This window comes from Mustela nivalis, assembly GCF_964662115.1.
Source record: "Mustela nivalis genome assembly, chromosome: 2".
Classification (NCBI taxonomy): Eukaryota; Metazoa; Chordata; class Mammalia; order Carnivora; family Mustelidae; genus Mustela; species Mustela nivalis.
In genome coordinates this window covers 96,691,176-96,716,960 of record NC_139021.1, presented here as the reverse complement: position 1 = coordinate 96,716,960, position 25,785 = coordinate 96,691,176, and the positions used below count along the sequence as shown (strand labels likewise).

General features: G+C 46.9%; 1 protein-coding gene across 7 annotated transcripts in view; it reads left to right on the top strand.

The window, feature by feature from the left end:
• Positions 1 to 25,785, top strand: part of SIPA1L2 (signal induced proliferation associated 1 like 2) — a 106,049-nt gene that overhangs the window by 41,310 nt on the left and 38,954 nt on the right. For 4 of the 7 annotated variants that reach the window (XM_082718940.1, XM_082718939.1, XM_082718937.1 and 1 more), the window contains exons 7-12: positions 4,241 to 4,817; positions 8,365 to 8,639; positions 20,637 to 20,894; positions 22,829 to 22,924; positions 24,438 to 24,538; positions 24,905 to 25,008. In XM_082718940.1, the coding sequence (XP_082575066.1) occupies positions 4,241 to 4,817; positions 8,365 to 8,639; positions 20,637 to 20,894; positions 22,829 to 22,924; positions 24,438 to 24,538; positions 24,905 to 25,008 (1,411 nt within the window). The remainder of the gene's footprint in view (positions 1 to 4,240; positions 4,818 to 8,364; positions 8,640 to 20,636; positions 20,895 to 22,828; positions 22,925 to 24,437; positions 24,539 to 24,904; positions 25,009 to 25,785) is intronic. The other 3 variants (XM_082718941.1, XM_082718938.1, XM_082718936.1) reach the window with 1 other exon arrangement.

The window sequence follows — 25,785 nt, the reverse complement described above, 5'->3', positions numbered from 1 at the left end:
CTGTTTCAGCCGCCTTCTGGGCCAAGTGGGGCGCATGCATGTGCGCTGGGAGGGGACGGGGAGGACTGTAGGGCGTGCTCTCCTAAGCACAGAGAAACTGGTCTGTGTGTTAGATGTTGCTGGTTTTATATCCCTGCCCCACGCCCAGCCCATCTCAAAGGAACACAGAGTCTATAAACTGGTCATTCTTAGCCCGAATGTCGCCTCACAGCTTGTTAAATGGGCTCATTCTCCGACCCTGCTGTGTGGTATGGTGATGTCACAGAAGTGAAATTGACCTGAGCATCTGTGTGATCCCTGAGTCACATCTTCCTATGATAGAGGTTGGTGGAAGACCACTGGCCTGAATGCCCAGCACTTCCTTAAAAAATGCCGTTTATAACAAGCATGACGTCTCCTATCTCAAGCATAGGTTTAAAACAGATAATGTTGGTACAAACATGGTAAGTGGGATGATTCTTCTGAGATCTCACCCGATGAATGGTAATTATGGAGACTAATCTTAAATGAACCTTCATAATAGATGAGAAACGTAAGCCTAAGGCTTTATAGAATTTGGTGTTATTTTATTGGCTGCTGTTTTTAGGTCAAATCAAGTATTTTTAATTACTTTCCATTTTAGTTTATACTTCTGTCACGAGGCGGTTCGTGAGCACCAAAAATCTTTAAGTTAGCAGTAATGTCTGTTTTCATTTGTTTCAGGTTTTCGGATTTTAATAAAATGACTAGGGGGGGACGTTGAAACCAGTACTGGGCTAGATGTAGATCTTACTGATAATTAAAGCAGACTGTGGTCGGTTTCCTATGATAGAGGTTAGCATTGTTCAAGTCACCCAACTGTGGAATCGTTGGTTTTTAAGAAACCATGTGGGTATCACTTAATTACCATTTGCTAATGAGATTCAAACATAAAGTGAGTAGAATGCCTCAAATTTTGAGAAGTGCCTCATACACATTCATACTGATCATGCTTAAAAACTTCATGAGTGTTCCTCCACGAGTCAGTAATAATCTTCTTGAATACTGTCGTCAAATCAATCCTCTAACATTTCACGAGGCCACATGAACTCTGTCCCATGGAATAACCTTACGGTGCTCACATTTTCCAAAATCCCCTTATAGGATTCTTTCATATGCTATTCCTCAAAACTCACCAGTGACAAAGTAAATTCATTAAAATAGTTTCCAAGGGAAGGGTAAAAAAACGGTCCAGGTCTCCTGACCCACAAATATCGTTGGGTGAAGATGGTCTCTGCTGATAAAAACTGTCATGTCTGGCAATGCCAGAAACACAGAAAGGCATGCGCTTACCTTCCAGAGGTCATCTGAGGCACCTCTCATGGATGTAGCAGGGTTCCTAGGAAGTAAGGCAGGGTCTCTTGGAGCCTAGAGAGAGACGACGGGGCAGCATCCCAAGAGCTCCATGTACCATCATCGTAGTCTAAAGTCTTCAAAAAGCAAACTTAACTTTAATTTTATCAGAAAGAGCCGATGCAGAGCTAACCTTGAGGGACTGACGTGTTTGTATACTTTCCAAGATAAACTCTTCGCCACATGAATCCCGTGGTAAACGAATGTGTACACTGCTCGCTGTGTAGCTTGGTAGCGCACCATCGAGTAAGAGTGAAGCAGTATCTGTCCAAAGCAACGGGTTCCCTTTTCAAAAACTTAAGGCATAGTCCCTCCTGTCAAAAATTAGATGGTAGTGTTAAATCAATGACCAAAGCGGTGATTGTGATCTACTAATAATAAAGCAGTTTGCATCATAATAGCTTTGCCTGCAATATTTGGTTTCATGCTCACCGTGGCCTTTTGAGAATGGCACGGTCTAACCTCCATGCTGTGGATGAGGAAACTGAGGCATGGAGGGATGAAGCCACCAGCTCAGAGCCTCTAGGCAAGCTGTGGGGCTGGAATCCCAGACACAGCGTGGCATCTGCCCACCACCACTCTGCTTTCCCAGAACCCTTTCACTTGCGTATCCAGGAATGCTCACTTTCGTGTTGTTCCTTTCGGGGGGGGGGGGGTCTTACATTTAACTATGCCATCAAGTTACTTGGCTAAAATAAGAAATTCTGAGAGGCACCTGGGTGGCCCAGTTTGGTTAAGTGTCCAGCTGTTGATTTCGGCTCAGGTCATGGTCTCAGGGTTGTGAGATCGAGCCGCCGCATCAGGCTCTGTGCTCTGCGGGAAGTCTGCATGAGATTCTCTCTCTTCACCTCTCCTCCTGCCTCCCCTTGCCCCCGCATGCACGCACTCTGTCTCTCTCTCTCATATAAATAAATAAAATCTTAAAAAAAGAAAGAAAGAAAGAAAATTCTGAAACACTTTCTTGTTTCAGCCCATTGGAAATCATCTAAATCTGACCAAGGACATTCCTCTGACCTCAGTTCTGTTTGAAAGAATTCTATAAACTTCGGTACCAGCGATCTCTAATTGATCTCCACTCCATAATACCATTAGTAATTCTTGAGTAGTGAGACCTCAATTCTGGCTGCTTTTCTTGTACAGCTTGGATCTGAGATACACAGGATTCCAGCTGATCGAGTTGTTAATATGCTGTGCATGGTGGAAGGAACTTCCCGTTAGATATTAGGGTCAATAATATGGGACAAAATCAATTGCCCTTTTATAAGATACTGCCCTCTAACCCCTGCAGAGCTCCTCAGTAAGCGCTTTTGGGGAACATATTTAGATAAAAAGTTGTCCCTGAGGCTTTGGCTTAAGTGTGTGCACCCTGCAGCCAGTCAGAGTAGCTTGAGATCCACAAAGCTAAGTACAAAAAGGTCATCCTACAAAGTGTCACGTGAGAGTGGACCTCCCGGGCCTTCTGTGGGTAAAATTCTTCCAGAAATCTGTAATCATTACTGGAAGGAGAAAAAAGAAATTAGGGGATGTGATCACGTGAGTTTCCTGGGACGGTCGGTCCCAGTGCGGAGATCGGCCACATGATCCCACTGACTGGTTTAGAGGAGAAGCAACAAGGTGTGGTCAGCCTCATCGCAGGGCCAGCTAGCTTTGTGACGGCTCTCTGAGAGTTAAAACCTGAGGACCAGTTAATTCCTACGCAGTCTGGAATGTCCGCTCTAAGGCTAGTCGTGGAGGGTGGCGGGGGAGATGAGTCTGCTATGAGGTTGGTCCCGAAGACATGTCAGCCTCTGTAGCACTTCCACCACCTTCCTTTGAGGACACGAGTTGAGTCTGCCCCATCACTGTCTGGTTTCATGCACGCGCGGCCGTCCCTGGATGGATTAGGTTCCTCTGTCCCAAAGGGAATCCTACAAGGTGTCACGTGAGAGTGGGGAATCCCCTGCCACCAGTCTTCCATCCACAGCCCGGCTCCCTGGAAGTGACTCACTCTTCTGCGGAGTGTGCGGATGAAAGCAAAGGTGAGAGAGAGCCAGAGACTGTGATCTTTTTAAGAGTCTAACCAGCCACTTTCCAGACACCCAGCAGCACAGATCTGGACAGAATTCTTTCTTCCCTCAGTTCGCTGCGTTCCAGGATTTCGGCGATGGTGACGACGAATCCCGGATTGCTTCCTTTGTTTACTGCAACACAGGGAGCATCCACCTGGGCAGACGTGGCATTAGTACTGCTTCTCGGTTTCTCCGTAGCTGCGCTGTCGTTGGGGAGTAGATGCTGTCGTTGCTCTGGGATTCGTTGTTCCCTCAGTCCAGTCCTTCGTCGATGACCATTAATTCAGTCTTTGTAGTTGGTCTCATCCCAAGACGGGTTTGACACATTCTGCCTGATGTCGGGGAGCATCACTGTCGGTTTGGACACATTAAGGCGGTTGTTACTGTCACTCCACACTTGATCTTCTCGGTCCTTGCAATCTCTTAAAATTTTACCCCTATAAAACTTTCACGGACATTTTCCAAATGTGACCAAGTGAGCATTTCCTACAAAAATGGGACACCTAAAACTTTTGACCCTGTGAAGTGTGATTATGGTATCCACTACCCGTGAGATCCCAAGCAGCCACGTGGGGCTCATGACCTCATTTCTGTTGGAAGCATCAGTGTCTTTCCCAGTGATGACCAGCTGCAGAGTAGAGCACCAGCCCATCTGAGTTAGAAAAACAAACACACAAACCCTGGGCATCCAGAAATTTGTATATAACAGAAAGCTACAAAACAGATAGCCTAAGTTGAGAGTATTGTCATGTTTACTGAAGGTAAATATTACAGTATTAACACTCATCTTGTTTCCTTTTTCTTTTTCTTCCCTTTCTCAGTGTTGGAGTTTCTAGATCAAAAGATGTGCCACCGTTTGGTCCACCAATTCCCAAAGGAGTAACTTTTCCAAAGTCAGCAGTTTTTCGGGACTTCCTTTTAGCCAAAGTGATCAACGCAGAAAACGCAGCCCATAAGTCAGAAAAGTTCCGAGCGATGGCCACTCGAACGAGGCAAGAGTACTTGAAGGATCTGGCGGAGAACTTTGTGACGACCGCTACTGTGGACACGTCTGTGAAATTCAGCTTCATTACACTGGGCGCAAAGAAAAAGGAGAAAGTGAAACCAAGGAAGGATGCCCATTTGTTCAGCGTTGGAGCAATCATGTGGCACGTCATAGCTCGGGACTTCGGCCAGTCTGCTGACATCGAATGTCTTCTTGGGATTTCCAATGAGTTCATAATGTTGATTGAAAAGGACTCCAAGAACGTTGTATTTAACTGTTCCTGCAGGGACGTCATCGGGTGGACATCGGGATTAATGAGCATCAAAGTGTTCTACGAGCGGGGGGAATGTATTCTTCTGTCCTCCGTGGACAACTGTGCTGAAGATGTCAGGGAAATCGTCCAGCGATTAGGAGTGAGTACAGGTTCTGTGTTCCTACCATCTTTAGGTCTTCGATCCCAGATTTATGATGGCTTCCACGCTGGAAAATCCGCCATGATTGTGGCAGCTAGGGAATGCATTCCTGTTTTGTATGGTTCTAGGGCTTAACTCTAAATGCTGTGTCCTTTTGAGCAGTTGCTAAATATGTGAGTGGTGGAGACGCACCCATTGCAGCGTGTTTGGAAAGGAAATGTTAAGCCAACTTCCGAAAGGGAACATCAGGATATATTTTTATGGTATCTGAAAGAAAAAAAATAGAGAATCGTCTAGATATGGTGTGTTTGTATAGAGATGGGCATGACCAGATCCTCTCAGTGGGAGACCAGCAGGCACACAGTTACTGTTGACCCTATGAATGACCGTGCCTTCTTTGCAACTTTAATTCTGTGTGTTTTTCTTTAGTGTTTTAGTGTTTTTCTTTAGTGTTTTTAGCAGGTGTTTTTCTTTAGTCTGCCAGATTAAATATGTGATTATTCTCCAGCCACAGTTTCTTAAGGAGGTTTTATAGAATTACCCGTTAAGTTAGACTTAAAAAAAATTGGTCCTGAAAGAGATTTTTTTCAATGTTATTTTTAGTACATAACCCCTAAATGATGTCCACGGAGTATAACAGTTAATATTTCTTCTCCTGATTTTCACACAGAAAGATCCAGATTTCAGTTCGAGTCTGTCAAACCCATAATAGGAATAAATCAGATATAGTATAAGAACCCAAACATGCTGAGACAAAAGAATTTCTCATGTTTAAATCTTATCCCCAGGGGATGTATATTTCAGTGTTTAGAAAAGATTTAGTCAATTACAGATCATGAAAAAAGGAGGATTTTTACCCATTTCCTGTCCCCTTTCCTCCCACCAAATATAAATCTCCCCTTTGTTATTCAAGACCATGTATTAGAGACAATACAATCAAGTCAGTGTCTGCTAGCCTTGGAGAAATAATTTAATTATTTGTAGACGCTATTTACAGGAACAGACCTCAGTGCATTCAACAGTATTATCGGGTATACGGGCACAAACAGAGATGTGATTTGGGGATGATTCAGTACATGATTAGTTTATGTGTCTGGAGAACCGAGTTATCCTTGTGGGTCTTGAGATGTACTGTGCTTTCAATGATACCGGAAATAGTTCTTTTTAGGAGATCCACTGAGTCATCAAAGTCTGTGCTCCTGAAAATATAACACAAACAAACGCCACTTCCCCAACCACCAAAATGCACATTTCGTAGGTCCTTCCCCATTCGCTGTTTTGTGGACCCCATTCTGCTGTGTTTCTAGAAGAGCAGTCGTGTGGCTAATGTGACAGGAGTGCCTGCTGTCCAGAACGTGTTTGAGAAAATATATTGTGTGTCTAGGATGACTTGCAGCAGGAGATTTTGGAAACAAACCATCCCACAGACAGTGGAGGGATTGAAACATGAGGTTAGTATAGATGCGGAGGCAAGAGGATCCCGTCTTCGTAGTGCAGATATGGGGAACGAGTGCTGGCTGGCGGTGGTAGATTCGGTGTGCGTTTTATCGTGGTGGAAACTAAAATTAAAGGCGCCCATTATGCAGGTGCAGACCCAGGAAGGAATGAGAGCTGACACCTAAGTGGGGACAGGCAGGGCCAGCTGCAGTCGTGTGCAACCCATGACCCGCCCTCAGGGGGGCCCGCTCTTGGAAGAGCCTGTCCTTGCTTGAGTGCTCTGCTGTTACCAGTTCTAAATAGTGTTGGACCCTGAACTGGGCCCCACCGATTATGTGGGCAGTCTTGGGTAGGTACATGGATAGGAAGCCACCATTTTCCTGTGGTGATTGAGTCCATGTAAGTATGTAAGGAACTCCAGTTCTCTTACCCTTTATAAAGGTTAAGAAGCAAGGAACAGAAGGGAGGAAGAAATGGCAAATGGTGAAAGTGTGGCCGGTAGCAGGCTGTTGGAAGAAATAAGAAAAAACACAGAGGTCCCGGGAAGGGCTTAACTGTTCACTCCTCAGTCTGATGTGTGGATGCTCAATTTCACCTAAAAATTGCACTGTCGCACATACGTAGACTTTTGGTAGGAAAGCGTCATTGAAACAAAGTTGAAAAAGAAGTGAAGGAAAATTTTATTCAGGGTGTGTCCTTCTCTGATAATTTCCAGTTAGTTCAGTTCATAACTTTGCAAGCTTCAGTCTTTCAAAACCTGACCGCGAAGACCAGCAATGCCTTGCCCCGTTTTCCTGAGCCCCCAGCTGTCGTGTGGATCTGTGGGAAGCTGATGGGCCAATGTGTGTCCCCGTGCGGGTAACCATGGAAACAGACACAGCGGACATGCACCGAACCAGCCCAGTCCCACAGCTGTGCTTGCACTCATAGGTCTCACTGAACAGGAATCTGGGTATTCAGAGCGTGTTTCCTGGAAATAGAGCATTTATTAAACTGCAACTTTATGCATGAGCTCTGGGATTTGGGGGGTATGGGTATAATACATCCCGACTCTAGATTTCCCACAAATAAGCAATGCCGTCATCATCGAGTAACATTTAACGAGCCTGTGTTTTTCTGTCCGTGCGTGTACGTTACTCTCCATGGGCACTTTTGAGGGAGGCATTAAGTAACGATCGGGGTCTCAGAGCATGGCGTGGGAAGCCAACCACCTGGCTTCCACATTCCTTTTCACGGCACTGCTGCACACTCACACTCTCCGGGAAGGTCAGCGCACTGAAGCCATCACTGCTTGGGGTTGCCCTTGGCCCCCAGAAGGTGGACCCCATGAAGGAGAGGTGGCCCACAGGTGTGGTGGCTGGGTGAGAGGGTCTCTGCTCCCTACCAGAGCGCCATCCTGCACAGTGCCCTTGTCAGGGGATGCCAGGGAGTCTGGCAGGCCTGCCCACCTTGGAACTTAATGGTCCTCACCACACAGGCAAGCAGGGGCAACTCGCCCCCACAAGGGGACTTCCCAGAGGACAGAGCGGGCCGTCTGGTGTAGGGAGCACTTGAACACATTCCCTAACATCCTGACTTCTGAGGCTGCCCTCCTGGGAGCAGCCCTCTGTGTGTTCGCTGGGAAGGGACTGGGGCCGTTGTAGAAGTTGGATGGAATTGTCTGAGTAGCTTTTAATGTTTCGTGGGTGAAACTGTCATCGTTTCAAAGGCCTACATTTTGCCGTCACCACGGTCCATCTGGAGCAGTGGGTTTATGTGCTTCGGAGCCAAGCCCACTGACATGGTGGAGGGGAGGAGGGAGTTACCAGAGCCCGTCTGATGCTCACGAGCTCCGGGGTCAGTGTCTTCTAAGAAAAAGTAGGATGCCTGTATCAGGAGTATTTGTGCCTTTGAAGAGTAAAGCCGCTGTTTTATGTCCACTGTTCTCTCTGCATCCGATGCCACGGCTGCTTATGGTGAACTTAGCATTGCGATGTCCTTAGCGTGTCACCTGGGCCATTGGAGGACAGGGCTGGGAGGCCCGTGCATGCATCCTGACCTGGTGGGGGCAGCAGGGAGGGGGGTGCCCCACAGCAACGTCTCACGGTCTCCCCCTCCGTCCCCCGCTCAGATAGTGACCCGAGGCTGCGAGACCGTGGAAATGACCCTGAGGAGGAACGGGCTGGGCCAACTTGGCTTCCACGTGAATTTCGAAGGAATCGTTGCAGACGTGGAACCTTTCGGCTTTGCCTGGAAGGCCGGCCTTCGCCAAGGGAGCCGTCTCGTGGAGATCTGCAAGGTGGCCGTGGCCACTCTGACCCACGAGCAGATGATTGACCTGCTCCGGACCTCCGTGACCGTGAAGGTGGTTATCATCCAGCCCCACGACGACGGCTCGCCCCGGAGGTAAGGCCTGCGAGGCCCGAGGCAGGGCTGACCCCTCATTGGCTTTTGTAGTGGACGCTGTCCCTGCCGCCCCTGCAGGATCCGCAGAAGGGGTAGTTGGGTGCATCTCGGGCCAAAGGCATGGACCCATCAAGCATTAGAACAATTGAAAAAGAGCTTTAAAAAAGTTAGTAGCATGTAACAAATGAGCAACTCTAATTTTTTAAGCCATTTCCAGGGACATTGCCCACATGCAGGCTGAGATATTAACAGAGGAGCAGAGCACCTGCTCGATGCCCCGGGACCCCTGAGAGCCCACATCTGAGAAGAAATGGTTTATCATTGCTCAGCCCTTAGCAAGTGTCACTAGAATTCCTTTCTGTGACGTGAAGTCATCGATGCTCAACCGGGTATGTAAGCGATCAGGCCTGCAGGTCTGGAGGAGGGATGGACACGAGGCCGACTCTGTGAAGGGACGGCGGCTCCATTCTAGGTAAACTGGCTCGGGATCTTGTCTGGAAGCTCAGAGCTGGGTGGTGGAGAGTGGGAAGAGAATGGGATTGGTAGGCGGGAGTGTTCCGTTGTTAGTAGAAAATAATCCAGCTCAACATCCTGAAGATACTAGGTGCAGGGGGGAAAGAAGGCTAATTCGGAACAAGCCATCTGTGTGGGCAGAGGCCACCGTTGTGGCTGGAGCAACTGCTAGTGTAGCTGTGAGACTTTCTCTTCAGCTCCAAGGGCCTTTCTGCAGGCCACCCTACAGGCTCTGGCCTTTGAGAGATAAGGCAGGCTTGGAGTCCAGGCCTTGGCTGTGTGATCTCGGGTCCTGTGCATGCTCTCTCTAACCCTTGTTGGCTGTCCCTAAGATGGGGATTATAATGTCTACTCTCACGAAGACATAAAACATGTAGCACCTTCTGGCATAATCAGTACCCCACGCATTTTAGTTAATTTAAAAACTTGAGGATGTTCATGCGAGTTTTTCCATGCTCTAAAAGAAATTCTTACCATTCCAAGATCACAAGATGACCGTGCTCACTTTCTAGACGTACTTCTGTGGTCACTGAGGTCATTCCTTGTACTTTTTCTCCTGACTTCATCCTCTGAACCAGCGATGTCCAGCCTCAGTTCCCACAGTGACCACGGTCCACAACTGTGGCATCTGAAACAGCAGCCGCTGGTCACACACAATGGCCACACGCTTGAGCTGTGGCTTGTGTTACCGAGAAAGCGCATTTTTCATTTCAATTAATTAATTAAGATTTCCATAGCCACACGTGGCTGGTGGCTACCGTTGATTGGCCAGAACAGCTCTAAACCATGACATTTTTTTAGAAAACAGACCAGAGGGATACCACCTTGCTCCCTAGCTAACGCAGAATATCACCAAAGTCCGTCTCTGTTCGATTTCTTACCACTCGCCGCCTGCGGGACTTTCTGTGGCCTTGTTTCCTGTATCTGCCCAGTAGGTTTACAAAATACAGGTTGAATGTATACAGGTTGAACTTCTTGAGAGTAGCAGCCGCGTGTTGTGGGAAATATCTGGGACGTTTCTCATTGCCTTACCAGGTTCTGACCCGTCCAGTCTGTTTGCTTTCCAAAAATCCCACTAATCACACACAGAGGTACAAGGGCAAAGAAATCGAAGACAGAAACTATTTTCTTAAAAACAAGACTTTGAAATAACCAAAGGCAAGTCCTTTAGACCTTTGAAGCCACAATATTGTGTAAGTGAAGTGTTTTAAAATAAATTTTAAGTCAGTTCCGAGAAGTTTTCCCATGTAGTAAGAGTTTTTCTACCTTTGGTGGAAATAGAGTTTATAAATCTAGTGAGTATCTGTCTTAGGGCTTGATTACTGCTGTGGAGTTAAACAAAAAAGGTTACTGCATTCTCCTTTTGAGTTAAAGAATGACATTTCTCGCCCATTTATAATTCTGGCCTACGGTTGTTCAGTAGAAATTTCTTTTTTTAGGCTTCTTAAGAGATCTGGTTAAAAAAGATGTTAAAATTATTATGGTTAGTATTTAAAACATATGATTTAGAAGAATACAATTTCCTGAGAAATACTGGATTGTTTTTTAGCTCAAACACACACACACTACCGTTTAAAAGTTCGGGCTGTTACTTTTCTATCCAGGGAGGCGTTATCTGCCTTGGTCTGCACATAACGGATTCTTTCTTTGTTTTAAATGCAAATGTTCTTATCGAAGCTGTTCAAGATATTTACAGATTTTACCTTTGTTTCCTCAGAGTCTCATTAATGTCACTCCCTGAAGATACAGATTTATCTCCTGATTAATCTGGAATAACAGTCCTCTGTACTTTGACCTTAGCCGGGATCAGAATTTGTGATTTGCCTGGTAGTGACACTCCCCTTTTCTGCACGTCACAAAGGTTTCAGGCCTCGCCTATATCATTTAAAATCCCTCCCACTCAGTCTTCCCGTTTGGTGGGAATTTGCATCTGTAAATTTTTAGATCCATATTTCTGTGAGCTTGGGGTTCGGGCTCTGCCTGCAACTCTCTGTCTGGGCTCCTGATAAAAGTACTTTCTGTTGTCAAGCAGCTTCACACAACGAGTCCTGACCCTTGCAATAACACCCCTTTGCTTTAGACTGCGACTCAAGGACCAACATCGTTTTAAATTCCATCTGTGCTCCAGCAAGTTTAGCCTCTGTGCTCTTCCCTTTCTCTAAGGAACAATGGCGGGGCGGGGCTTAACAGGGGACATGGGTAGTGCTTGACTCATTGAAAAAATTAAAATACAGAACTTTTGAAAGAAACATCGCTAGTGCCATTTCTGCTTGGCACATGGATCTGTCTCAAGCTACAGCCACACGTGTGATTGTAATGACGGCCTCCGTTTTCACACAGGGTTCTGAGTGCTAGCCCGGGAGGGGGCAAAATAAAGAAAGTTCATTTAAATGGATGTGTGTGTGTGTGTGTGTGTGTGTGTGTGTGTGTGTGTGTTGTGTATCTTGCTGCAGGACCATAGGACTACAAAATTAGCCAAATCAGTGAATTACAAGATACTTCAGTCTTTGTAAGCATCGCATACAAGACAGTGAAAAATGCCTAGTTTCATTTTTGCTGTGTTATCAGCTGGATTTTTTTCCTGCAGGATCTCAGTAGGGAATAACTCGCCTCCAACCTGTCTGTTCCCATCAGCAGTAGGACAGGCCTGGCCCCTAATAGACTCACTTCTGGTTGTTCACAACGTCAGACGGTGTTTGCCTATGACTCAGAAGTTGCTGCATTAAAGGAAGTCTTTAGTTGGGAAAGTATTTATCAAAAGCCACTCCAGGGTTTGAAGTCCCGTTCTCCAGCCTCCGGGTAATGGTAATTCGGCAGTCCTTCGCTTGAAAGGGAGGTAGAGCTATGTTTCCCTTCTCCCTGTGGAGTTGGGAGGGTCCCTTCGGGAATGCTTATTAGCTGATATCTTGCTGGGGTTGGACCTGGAGGCGGGATTCCAGGGACAGGGAATGAGTGGCAAGAGGCAGTTGGGGAATAGTGCTCTTCAAATGGAAATGAGGTTTTAAAGGGAGGAGGGCATTTCCCAAGCAGACATCTCTGTGGCAAAGATAAAGAGGACTTGGCGGAAGAGGCTTCATTAAGCTCTTCCTCCTGTCTACAAGGGATCCCACTGCCCCAGCTCCCAGTCTACAAAGGTGATTGACACTCTATCAAAGTCATCTAAAGGCAAGCACATTCATTTAAAAAGGCTGATATAAAGGCAATAACAACTCATCAGAATTACACATGAGTTGTTATACAATGTGAGTAATAACAGTAAATAGGTCCAAGAAACGAGATGAAATTCCTTGCTGTGGCACCTGTATTTCATGTAATGTTTCATACTTTGTTGACATACCTAGTCCCAGACATATTTTTCTATATAATGCAAAACAGTGGAAATCGTCTCCTGTCGTCTAGAGCTTTAATTGTTCTTTCGTCATTCCACGGAAGATTTATGCTCATTTTATAAATTTACTTTAAGCTCATTCTGTAGAGCAAAGCTTCGGGTTGTTCTCCTTTGCTGCTGGTTGCTAGATCGTTCCACACCCTGAAGTACATACACCTAGTTCCAGAAACTGAACAAGGAAGGGAAACTCAATTTCATCAAATTAGCAGGTTGGAGAAAGAGAGAGAGAGATCTAAAGTAGATGGTGAGTTGAGATCTTGACCTAAGTGAGATTTTTAGAGTTCCAACTGCTTTGTGTGGATTTTAAAAGTCAGTTACATTTTTTTAAAGATTTTACTTATTTGAGAGAGAAAGAAAGATAGTGAGAAAGAGCATGTGCACAGGGCAGAGGCAGAGGCAGAAGGAGAAACGAGCTTCCCGCGGAGTGGGGAACCTGGCACGGGGCTAGATCCCAGGACCCTCCGGATCATGACCTGAACCAAACGTAGATGCTTAACTGACTGAGCCCTCCAGGCGCCCCACATGTGGTATTGTCTTAGGGGTACCCTCCAGGAATGACCGTCAGTGTGAATTGTGAAATGTTCTGCATCTCTGCCCTGTCCCTCCAATGTCAAGTTCCGATTTTTCCCTTCCTCTTTGAAGTAAGAACGTTGCATTATAGAGGGAACAAAAGGTGGTGGCCTTGTGTTTACTCATTTAGTCTTTTCATTAACCCTTAACTGGTTTGTGCCCTGTGTGGGGCCCTGAGGCTATGCACATGTGGGGGACAGACGTGATCTTTACTTCCCTGGACTCTGTCGTGGTCTACTTGGCATTCCAAAGGACAGGTCTTCGCATTCAAAAAATGGATTTCTCAAACTGTGGCCACAGTTTCTTACTTGATACTGAGAATCTCAGCACAGGAAATCCTCCACCCTCTCCAGTCAGTCATCGACACTACGGTGCTCCTGCCTTTTCGGCAGTCTGAAATGTGGTAATGCCCCTGACGTTGACACAGGAGCGCAGAGGGGGACGGTGAGCGTGAGCGTTCTGTTAGGCAGCTGACAGGTGCGTGCATGACCAGTGTTCCCCGCGCGGGTAATGGGCAGTCGTGGGTGTTCTCTTTCACGAAATCCATTCATGAAAAACCAGGCATCAAACAGCTACTGAGAACCTTCTGCGTTTAACTGTGAAGGATGTAATGCAGGAAAATGTTATTCCTGGTCTCCAGCTTTCTAAGGAAAAAAAAAAAAAGGTGAGGTTGGCTTCCTGAAGAACTTCCTGAGCCCGTGGTTTAAGTTGGATGCTGTGCTGTGTGTGGAGTAGGTCAAGACTCATTGCTGCTGTGCCTGGCAAGGAAGGGGAGGGGGGCAGGCTGATGGATTATTTAGCACCGGATGGCCTTTCCTCCTATTCTGTATGACACACACCTTTTCGATTCAAGACCTTTATTCAAAGGGCTTGGCCATGTGGGCTATGGTCTAGATGTGTCTTTTTCTAGGTACCATCTCAGTATCTTTCTATCTGGATATAAATTAAGGAAATACGTAGAAAATTGCATTAATATTTCATGTAGTACCTATTTCCTATATGACACTGTCCTAGCCCTTACAGTAAGTTATGCTATGTGGTTATCTCCCTGTTGGAAGCTTTTGATTTTTTTATGCAACAGAAAGAAAGAGTTTTTGATGTAAGTGAATGAGCATCAATTGCCCCTGTCACCTTGTTGGATGATTTGGAAAGAGTCTCTTAGCTATTAGCAGGCTATTAGCATAACAGACATTAAAATGATTAAAATATCAGTGATTACTTCAATCCCTAGGGCTATAAAAAGGTTTTTTTACAAAGCGCATAACAGAAAAGAAGCAGGTAGTTCATTTGAGGGGATCTATCTGCCTTTGTTCCCAAAGAGCCTCTTAGCTCCTCATGGAAACAATGACATGATGTGGGCCACATTACTGATTCGTTGATAGTTTTCTAAGGAGACAGCAGATGTCTTAGAAAGACCACTGAGCTAGGAGTGTGGGTTCCAGCTGTGAACCTGTCCCCGATGGGTTGTATTGACTTTCCAACCTGTCTGAGCCTTCTTTGGAAGGTGGGGGATTTCCTTTTGACCCCCTCCGACATTTTTGTGACATTGAAATGCTGTGGTGTGTATGGAAAACGGGGCCATGCCATACAAGGTCAGTGGCAGACTGGAAGTCAAGGATAGCACGACAATATGTTGTAAGACTTTTTGATTGATTACGGGGTTCAGTTAAAGGTTCTCTTGATGCAGTTTCAGAGTGCAGCAAATGCAAGTTACAATCATGTGATTGAGCCCTGGTTGCTTGGTCTCTGGTCTGCCCACTGGAGATCCAGCTAACTTATCCAACTGCCTTTTTCTTTCCCTTCCTCCCCCCCCCCCTTTTTTTTGGTAGAATATAACTTGTTTCTTTCAATCTTCTTGGCTTTCTAGGTTTTTGATTTCATGTTGCATCTCTTCAAAAGTATTCTCCCTGGCTGTCCTCCCATAGAACTCTTCCCCCCTCTTAGTTTTAAAGTGGCATGTGTCCTGCTTTAGTAGAAGAAGCAAAGAATAAAGTAACAGGCTAACGATGAGCTGTTCTGTAAGAGAAGATACACAAAGGGAATTTTACAGCTGTACAATTTTCTACAACTCTGATTATCTTATAAATGTTGCCATTCTGTAGTTCTACACATCTACATATTTTCTGGGAAGAACTTTGATGAACATTGATGCACATTTTGCTATTTAATACTAGCTCCTTCTGTTTTATAAAAGGAAAAAAAAGAGTAGCATCTATTTGACTGACTTCTTTCCTGTGAAGCCAGCACTTGTGAAAGCTTGCACGCTGCCTGTGATTTAACATGGGTCCAAAGGACGGTGCTATTTCTCACACCTTGACAGCTCTGGGTTTTGTTGTGTTTTGTTTTGTTTTTTTAAGATTTTATTATTTGAGAGAGAGAAACACAGCGGGAGCAGGAACACAAGCAGGGGGAGAGGGAGCGGGAGAAGCAGGCTCCCCATTGAGCAGGGAACCCGATATAGGTCTCGATCCCAGGACCATGGGATTGTGACCTCAGCCAAAGGCAACTGCTTAACTAACTGCCCTTATAGCTCTGGGTTTTAAGCCAAGAGCCCCAACTGTGTCTTTAATGGAGAGCAGCGTGATTCCTGGGGGAGGATCCTGCTAGGAATGAGTAGAGGAGAGTGTGCCGTGGCCCATCTAGGTGAGCCATCCAGGATGGCCCCGATGGCCAAGCTCAAAGGTGGTAGTGAGCCTTCAGAACTGGGGCCACAGCCCAGCAGTGATTCTGCCTTCAGATGCCCAAATGACTGATGGCTAAGAGGGTTCTTCCAGGAAAGTAGAAGGGTCAGTTGAAAGAAGTTGGTCTACGGGGCGGATGCCGGTTGGGGACTTGGCAGGGTGTCTCTCTGTAAGGGATGTGTAAGTGCAGTGCTTTACTGTGTAGGCAAGTACCTGTAACTGTGACCCTCGAGTGGGTGCCCCTCCCCCCAACCGGCCATGCCCAGAGCCCAGGAAGCAGTAGCAGCTGCCGCCCTAGGACCCTGCCAGGGAGAAGCCCCTTCAGACTGCAGGACACGGGGAGAGCGCTGGTCAGTGTGCTTACAAGGACCCTCATGAGCGTCCTTGGTCCAGGAAATAAGCCATCGCGGAAAGCCCGTTGTGCTAAGTTCAGAAGGACAAGGAGCTGTGTTTTGCAGAGTAAAGCAGTAAAACACAAGATGCTCCAAGGGCTCCAACGATGCCAACTGATCGTCAGTTTCACAGTTTTGTGTACCGCTGGCTCAGTGAGCTTGCATTTTATGACCACTTCGGTCCAGAGAATGTTTTTGCCTTCCTTCTAATACTAGAGTGATAGTAATAATACTATTACTAATAGTAATAGTACTAATAGTAATAATACTATTACTAATAGTAATAATACTGTTAGACCCAGAGAAGTTCCTGGCTAGACAAACAGCGTTAACAAGTGTGTGTATATTTAACCCTGAAGTGGAGTGCACATGGATGTCTACCTGGCATGTTAATTAGAAGCATAAGTAGGTGACGTGCACATTTGTTACTGACCAAAGAGGAAATCAATATGCTCACATGTAAGTGACCCCCACGGCCCTCTCTAACGTCTTCTAATGTCTTTGTTTGGCAAACAACCTGGGAAAAGTGTGCCAGAAGCTAAAAATGCAGTTCACATTTGTGGGCTTGATTTGGTGTATGTCCACAGGAAGCCGAGGGCATTTCTCTTTGAGGTCTGAATTTGTATTATAATGAAAGAAGCTAAAGGCTTGTCGTTTTTTAGAAATAAAAAAATAAAAAAATAAAATAAAACCTGTTTCAGTTACATACAAGATTAGCAGCTCACTTTGGGGTGGTGGGGGGTCATCTTTTTGTGCTAGGTCTTTTTGCATTTGGTCCATTTGGGTTTCCGTTGGTCTTGACCTAGTGGTCAGGAATCCTTGCTGGGTGCCCTTTCAGGACGTGATGCCCCAGAGGAGCAGGGAGATCTCACCTGGCATCCTTCACTAGAACTAGCCACAGAGACAAGAGGAGTGTATGCGGGGACAGGGACAGGTGTAAAGGGTGAGGAGTTTCTTTCACACTCCCTGTAAACAGGGAGCTGTAGGCTGTGACAACTCTTATTTTACACCTCTTCCCAGTTCCCTAAAAATTGGCTGAATTTTCTACCTGTGTCCTTCCAGACATTTCTTAGAACAGAACTGTGTTTGATTGGGTTTGATGGTATGTTGCCACATAAAATTAGTGGCATTTATTTAATGGTTTAGACCTAGAAATAAAGCAGAAACCTAGCTTGTAAGAGTAGTTGCTATAAAAGTGTCCCATACTCACAAAATTTATTTTGATTTTCCAAATAAAGCCATTCTTTCGAAAAGAGCTATTCTTTATTCAGGCATAAGAGCCCCAGTTTTTAGTATTAAGAAGATCATTTACATATGACTTTGTCCAAAAGGTTGGAAATGAAATAATTCCACCCGGAATCTCCCGTCAAGCGCGTGTTCGCACACGTTTGTGTCAGCACTCTTCTAAAATATGAGTCATGATTATGCATTTATATAATGTTTTTCCTCAAAGATTCGAGCTAAATTACAATGTCTTAGGAAAGGCTACAATCGAGGAGCATGAATGAAATATTTCACATGCCTCAGCCGTCTGTCTTCCCTTTGCTTTTTCTTCCGTTTAAGCCTAGCCCAAACCCAAACAGGCTCTGGAGATACACGTTGGTCCACAGGATCCAAGGTTCCTGTTCCTTTCATTCAAATATAACTCAAAAACCCCTCACTTCGACTCCCTGACGGGTACTCTCCGGTCCCCTGCAGGCTCTGAGACCAAAGCCCGGGGTTCACCTCACTACCCATTGACTTGCTTAGAGCACCCTATACGCTGGAAGACAAGAGTAGGTTTTCTTGATACTTTGATATGACTGCCATATCCCACCTCATGATTTCTAATTAGGTTGTTGGTCTCTGGATGAATCAGTAGTCCCAGGGGATGGGTCACCTACTTAAAGAGAAAAACACTGGGAAATAGTACAAGTCCATGAGTAAACGTTGTAGAGTCTTGGAGTTTTATGAAATTATTATGATAATAATAATAATAGCCATACAATCCAGTGTAAACTTGGGCTTATCAAATTGACCAGTCGTTTAACTAGTGTGTTGAGGAGATCCGGGTAATTTAAACTTGCCTAGGTTAGAGATAATTTTGGTTTGAAGGAAGGAAAGTTAAAATAAAAGAGGAAGTAAAGTTTAATAAAACAGGCAGGAGTTTCTCCTTCAGATGGTTTATTCAGTCCCCTCTAAACTCAGAGGGTAGCACCAACCATCCATTTGGTTTCCTGAGCCAAAAATAAGGTCATTGTTGTATTCCTACCTGTTCTTCCAAGGACTGTTGATTTGATGGGTGAGAAGTAACTTTCATCCAATACTGCTGTACCTTCCGTACCTCCTGTCCCCCAGAAACTCAGGATATCCTCTGTAACTCAAGAGTTCAAGTTCCACATGATGTTTGAAAAAGACCTTATTGAGGTATGACTGATGTCATGAGGCTGTATACATCTAATGCACACAGATTAGTGAGTTTGGGGATAAGTATACAGCCTTGGAATCATCACCCTAATCAGTGCCATAAGTGTATCCATGGCCTCCAGAAGTTTCATTCCATCCTACATATGTATGTATGTCTCCCTTGACATAGACCTTCCTTTACTCATCACCCTGGGCACTCTGTGAACCTTTTAATCTGGTTTTACGTATCTTTTAGTTCTGGAGATTGTCCTGTATTGTTTCTTAATCATTTCCCCCCCTCTTCCCCCCCCTTCTCTTTCTGGTACCTCTGTCTAGACATCAGGCTTCTTGGATCCAACTTTAATTTTCACATGCTTGCGTGCTTGTAACAGTTTTAGAGAGGTCTTCGGTTTACCTTGGTCTTAGTAAACTTTTTTTTTTTAATTTTTGAATTTTAGCTATCATGTTTTTAAATTTCAAAAGTTCTTTCTTATTCTGTAAGGATATGGTTGGTCAGTGAGCCTCACTGCGGGGTGATCGGGTGGCTTACATCTAATTACAACTCATTGTCTTTTTGCTAGAAGATCCTCCTTGGCCTTTTGTAGGCTGATCAGCATTCTGAAGCTGGGTTTGGAGGAAGGGGAGGTGACTGTGGGTCTCATTTTCCAGTGAGACTTTCACTTAACCTTTTGTTTTCAGCCATGCTCTCCTCTGTTGGAGTCCCGATCCTTCAGGCGGAGTTCCCCACACCGTTGCTCCTGCCCCCTAGAGGTAGGGGTGGTTATTGCCTGACTAACTCCTGCCATGTAATGCTCAAACTTTCCTTTGTTCTCTCTTTTCTAAATCACCCCCTCCTAGGAAACCTTCTCTCTCACTTCCGCCTCCTGCAGTGCCTGGCACTTCCTGTCCCTTTGCCCCTTTCGGGGGTTGTGTAAGGGGAATAGTCACATCTTTCCTTGTTTCCCTCTACGTCACTCTTGGGTTTGGCCTTCCTCTGCACTGTTCGATTTCCCTTCTCCCTGTGATTGCCGTGGTTTAGAATTCCAGCTGTCTCGAGTTTGGTAGATGGTCAGCTTTGTTTCTGTTTCTTGTTCTCCTCATTCTTACATGATTTGGAAAAGAGGCTGAAATGTCCCTCTACCATCTTGAGAATGGAAGTCTCCTTTTTAAAGAACCACACCTTCTCCTAGTGGATTTCTCGGGGGGAGAGTATGAGCAAGCTTCTGTGTTGACTCTGGAACATCCGGGGAGAGACACCCCTCAATCAACATGGTAACCAGGGTGATGTGCCCTGGTGCTCAGACTTGAAACTTACCCAGGCATCCGTGCGCTTGCCGTACTGTGCCAGCTGGTGTCCCAGGCTCTTTTTGGTCAAGCTAATAGTGCTATTTGCACTGTGTAACTAATGAGAAACTTGAGAGAGGTCTGGCTTAAATCACAGTGTGAGGCTGACTGGTCTCCCGTTCCTGACTGCTCTCCGAAGCACATGAGAGTGTGCTCCAGCACGTCCCGTTTGGGGGACTGGAACTCTAGTTCAATAGAGCGACCACGGCAGCTAAGAACCCCACTTTGACCAGATGGGCGCTCTGCTTTCCCCTTGACTGTGATGGCGTTTACTGCTTTTGTTTCTCACTTTTCTCAGACTCCGTAGAAAAGGTGACCTGTGACGTAATTCCTAGTTCTATATCTGTCCTTCTTTTGAATCTGTTCAGATCGTATGGGAGGCATTTTTAATCTGTTGAAATTTGTTCATTGCCCTCTGTTCAGTGTGTGTGATTTCCATGTATGCAACTTGGTTGAAAGGTTTTTGGGTGTAAGAAGTTTGCAGACGACCCAGAGAGACAGGATATATGCACGCGATGCCTAAAGCAATAGCTTGTCATTTACCAGAGCCATAAGCCTGATCCTGGATGCTGCTGGTTCCTGCTGGGTCATAGACAGAGTCCCCATAAGCCAGGGACGCTCCTGGGGGTGCCTGGCTCTCCTCCGTGGTCTGGAAGCCCTGAGCAGCTGCGCCGATGGCTCAGCACCGAGCCCCCCTACCCACCCGCTCTTCTCCGCCCAACAGAGGGTGTTCCGAGCTCTGCCGGATCCCCATGGTGGAGTACAAATTGGACAGCGAGGGTACCCCGTGTGAGTACAAGACGCCCTTCCGGAGGAACACCACGTGGCACCGCGTGCCCACCCCGGCCCTGCAGCCCCTGGCCCGGGCCTCCCCCGTGCCCGGCACGCCCGACCGACTGCCGTGCCAGCAGCTGCTCCAGCAGGCCCAGGCTGCCATCCCTCGGAGCACCTCCTTCGACCGGAAGCTGCCGGATGGCACCAGGTAAGGCCTTTCCTCCGGGACCGCCCTTGCGAAACTCTGGGGCTTGAACTTGACATTACAGGGAGGACCTCCTTTCTTGGCTTGTTTCCGAGTTCACTTGTTCTGCACCAGCTAGCAGGAGGGGCGTCAGGGCAGGCCCCGGATGTGCTCGTGCTTGGGATCCGTCTCATACCTCACTCAACGGGGCTGCCCCAAGCCGGCCCACCGGGGCCGCGCCTTCCCCTCTCCTGGTCCTCCCGGTCACCCTGCTCCGTACACCGTACACCGTACACCGGGACAAGACACCCGAGAAGGGATTCTTCTTAGATATGTGCAGGTGGTTTTGAGTATAAATAAAACTGCAGAATCAGTGACCAAATCCCATCATCCTGATGTGTATAGTATTTTAAGAGGTCCCAAGATCATTAGCATTTCCATGCTTTTTTTTTCTTATTTTAAGCAAACCGAGTGAAGTTTAAAATTAATTTTTCTTTTTTTTTTAAAAAGGTTTATCTATTTATTTTAGAGAGAAAGAGAGAGTAGGGAGAGGGGCAGAGGGAGAGAATCTTCAAGCAGACTCCCCACTGAGCAGGGAGCCCACGTGGGGCTCAACCTCACAACCCTGAGACCATGACCTGAGCCGAAACCGAGAGTCGGACACTCAAATGACCGAGCCACCCAGATGCCCCTAAAATTAATTTTTCAATGAGAAAGATGCTCTTGTTTAAAAGTGCATGTGTGGCATTAGAAGCTGGTGAGAATTTGGGGGGCGTAATTCATAGTAGGTAGTTTTAAGTGAATGAAATGGTAAATACGTCTTGTTAATTGCAGCTGCTTTTTATTTTCGCTTTTTTGTAACTTATGGGCCATGGAGACGCGGTGAGTTTCCGCAAACTGGTTTGCCAGGCTCTGGTCTCCTAAAGCGTTGGCAGCACGGGCGCTGGGCCAGGCTGCTGACCCGGTAGCTGCTCACCGCGGCTATTACTCACACTCTCTCCCCCTCCGATTTCCTCATCTGATAAATAAGCTTAGTAATAGTAGAGACCTCTGCAGAGCATTACGAAGGTGGACTCAGGATTTGCAAACTGCTTCCGGAATCATTCGCGGCACGTAGTAAGGCTGTATAGGATTACCAACAGTAAGATTAAAACGTGAGGTCTTTCTCTGCTTTCTCCAGTCTGTTCTTGACAGGTCAAATGCAGAAACGGCATTCCTTTAACTTGACATTAAATCTTCTCGGCTCTCGGTCTCCTTTCCCAGAGGTCCGCTGAGTTTATAAACTCCCCATATTCAAAGAAGCACACATAGGTAGCTCACAGGAGGGGTCTGCGGAGTCCGCAGAGCCTCTCTTAGTAAAGTAAAATTTAGTGAATTATAGGGGGGATTTTTAAAAAAAGACCTAGAGGGTTCTAGCAGCAAAATGGAAACTTGGCAAGCCCGTCTTTATCAAATGGGTTCTCATGAGTATTACTTATTTCTGTGTGTCTGAAATAAATAGGATTGCATCCAATGGATGTGTGAAAATAAATGGTTTTGACAAATTTAGAGTTCTGTCTCTGCATGGGTTTTAAATACAAGACGAAAACATGCCTTGTGTTAAGTTTTCATTGAGCAAGTAATAGTAACGTTTTCATAATTCTGGATTCTGGTGGGTTCTATCGTGGCTCTTCCATATTTCACTGGAGTCATCACGGAGCTTTAAATCTCCAGAGAGACGGCTTATTCCTGCCCCATCCCTTTCCTGTAATAAGCTGCCAACCGTGAGCCACCCGCTGTCTCTGGCATCTCCCGTTCTTGGTCTGTCGGTCCAAAGTGCATTCCGTTTCATTCTGCGATGTGTATTTATTTCTTCTTTTCCTTTGTTGCTGTCAAATGAGTTTATTAGTAAAGAGGGATGGGCCGGGTCCCCACGTGGACACCCCGCAGATACGTTGCTACCCTGTTAATGATTCTAGTCACTATTTCAGAAGTTCGCCCAGCAACCAGTCGTCCTCCAGCGACCCCGGGCCTGGCAGCAGCGGACCCTGGAGACCACAAGCGGCGTATGACGGGTACTGTTCAGTCCTCCCTCATTGCTGGCCCCTGGGAGGGACCTGGTCAGGGGCTCGCACAGAAGCATTTACCGTGTGCTTGCTGTATACGAAGCCATTTGGGGGATGAGAAAATGGCAGACAGGCTTTTAATAAGTCCCTGTCCAGGCCAGAAAGCTCATCATTCCTATGCACATAGAGCTTGTTTGTCTGTTTTCGGAGACTGCCTGTTTTTTTCATGTGAATAAGGGAAGTCATTCTGAAAAATGAAGGATTTGGGGACTCTACAGTCAGTACCCCTTGGGAGTTGTCCCCTCGCTTAAACTGCTGACGAGGGATAAATTCACAGCCTCTCTGGGAAGTGCATCTTCTCCGAAACACGGACCCAGATCGGAAAAGGCAGGTTTAGCATTTGGCCGTCTTTTCATGCCTCCTGTTTGAGAACAGCAGAAGGTGCCTCATACATCCGGCTGAGGACCGTCCCTTGGAGTGTGTGCCTGAGTGTCATGTCCAAGAGCCAGCAGCTCAGGTACAGCCTGAGGACACTTGGGGACACAGAGATGCTGAATTGACAGATGTAGCAACTCACGAGAAACCTTCACAACTTCTGGGAGGAGAAGGTGCTCCCGGCCACATTATTGCCCTATATTGCTTTTAATTGGGTCTGGAGACGAGAGAATGGCCAGGTCAGATGAGAAGGGTCTCCCACGGGAACAGCAGCTTTCTGTTACCGCTCTCCCAGGTGCAGAGGGAAACGTCTCTTCCTGGATCCCGCTGCCCTCTGGTCTGGGCTTGGAAGTGGATATTTGCAGTCAGTTACATGTGTGTCCCTTCCTCAGGTAGTCGATGGAGTTCTTAAAAAGAACTTGACGTTTTTCTCAGTCGAGTTGCATTTGGAAAGTGGAAGGGATTTTTTTTTTTTTTTTCTATCAGTGGAAAAACCATCCCTGTCTTTCATTTGCAAACAAGGATCTGTCATGGAATCCTGTAGGAGTCACTTGGTGATAGGAAGAACTTTCCTGGGATTTCTTTCCTTTTTAAGATTGTATTGACCTATGTGGGGTTTTCATAAAACGGAGTCCACCTAGATGTCGTCTCAAGCCAATCAATGGACTTTCTTTTCCTTAAAAAATTGGACATAAGGAAGTATCAGGGCCCAAGAGAAAATAAAACGAAACCGTGGCAGTGAGCTCCTCCTTGGCTTCCTGGGGACAGGACAGCTCCTCTGACCCTGGACAGCTCTCCAGCCTCCTGGGATCGGCAGCCCTTTTGTGTCTACACGTGGCTGTCACCCAGATGCCTCTGTTGAGCCAGGGGGGAACCGAGAGTCCCCGGTTCCAGGTGCTGAAGCTTCCCTGGCAGGGTTGGGCCGGCAGACAGTGGCCCTTCCATTTGCCAAAAGCAGCCTCTGCTGCGGGGCTTCCCTGGGACGGGCCCGGCGGGAGCAGCACAGGGGGCGGGGGACGCACGGGGTTGGGGGGCGCACCCAGGGGACACCCGGCGAGCAGGCCACTCAGCTCTGTGCTCTTTGCAGATGCCACTCTCCTCTGCTGCTCGAGCACCAGGGCGCGGGCCCTTTGGAGTGTGAAGGAGCCAGGGAGCGAGAGGACAGCCTGGACGGAAGCAGGCACCTGGGTAATGAGACTCGCGGCTCCGCAGCTGCCCAGCCCTTCTGTCCTGCTCCCCCTTTCCTCCCATTTGTCCTTCATTCCTGCCTTCGTCCCGTTGGTCAGCACCGTCCTGCCACAATGCCCGTGCGGTTCGTGGGGGATGTGGTCATGGGTCACGGTACTGGTGGTACTGACGGAAATGGAACATGAGCTTTATGTGAGTTGTTTTGTGGCCGCTCAGGGGATATCCACTGGTGAGACCATAATGTTCCAGAACCACAGTCCTGTTCATTTCCCCCAGACCATTTCGTCGTCCGGCGTCTGTGATTGCTTTGCTCTTTTGTCAACACAACAAATTAGATATTCAGCTCTTCTCTTCTTCATGTGACAGAAACCAAATGGCATGGCCCGCCCTCCAAAGTCCTGAGTTCCTATAAAGAAAGAGCCCTGCAGAAGGACGGCAGTTGCAAGGACTCCCCCAACAAGCTCTCCCACGTAAGTCCTCCCTTCGCGGGCTACCCTCTCGCGTGGCCGTACTGAGCCATCTCAGCACACAGCGGGAGCCGTTCTGGCAGGGACTTTCAGTAGAGGCGAGATAAAAATAAAGAAAGACGTTAAGTTCCTTTTTTTTCCTCCTTGATTTATAAAGAACCTCCAAGAAAGGCCACACCATAAATTATTGGCAAAACCAAGATTATATCCTCAGCCTTTTGATCCTTGGTACCCAGTGTAATAGTTACTAAATCAGAGTCCTGTTTTTAATCTGTGAATGGTTCACTCCCTTGTGGGCATTACCTGGTGGGCTTGGCCAGAAACCGGGAGGCGGTGTGTTTGTGTGGCCGGAGTGGCTCTGCCCGCAGCTGGCCCCTCGCTGTCCAGTTCCTGATGGTCCGCGGTAACGCTGGCAGCTGCTGACTAAGGCGCGGGCTGCACTCCAGCCATGCCCAGCGCGTGGCCCTCGGTCATTGGCACACGGGGTATCAGTTACTCATTTACTCCTCACCCGCTGGGGCAGCCTCCCAGGCCACCGTTGCTCCACGAGGCACAACTTTCTATCGAACGTGAAAACACAAATTGTGGGTCATTGCCAATAAAGCCAACAGTTTTGAAAACTTGCAGGTGAAGAAATTTTATCATTTCCTAACTTCGTTGCTCCTTCCCCTCTTCTTCAAGAGGCCTTAGCAAGCTCCACAGCCGGGGACTCGGGAACACATGCGACGTTCCTCCCCTTCGTGCTGTGGGGCCCTTGTCTTGAGTCAGCCTTACAGCAGC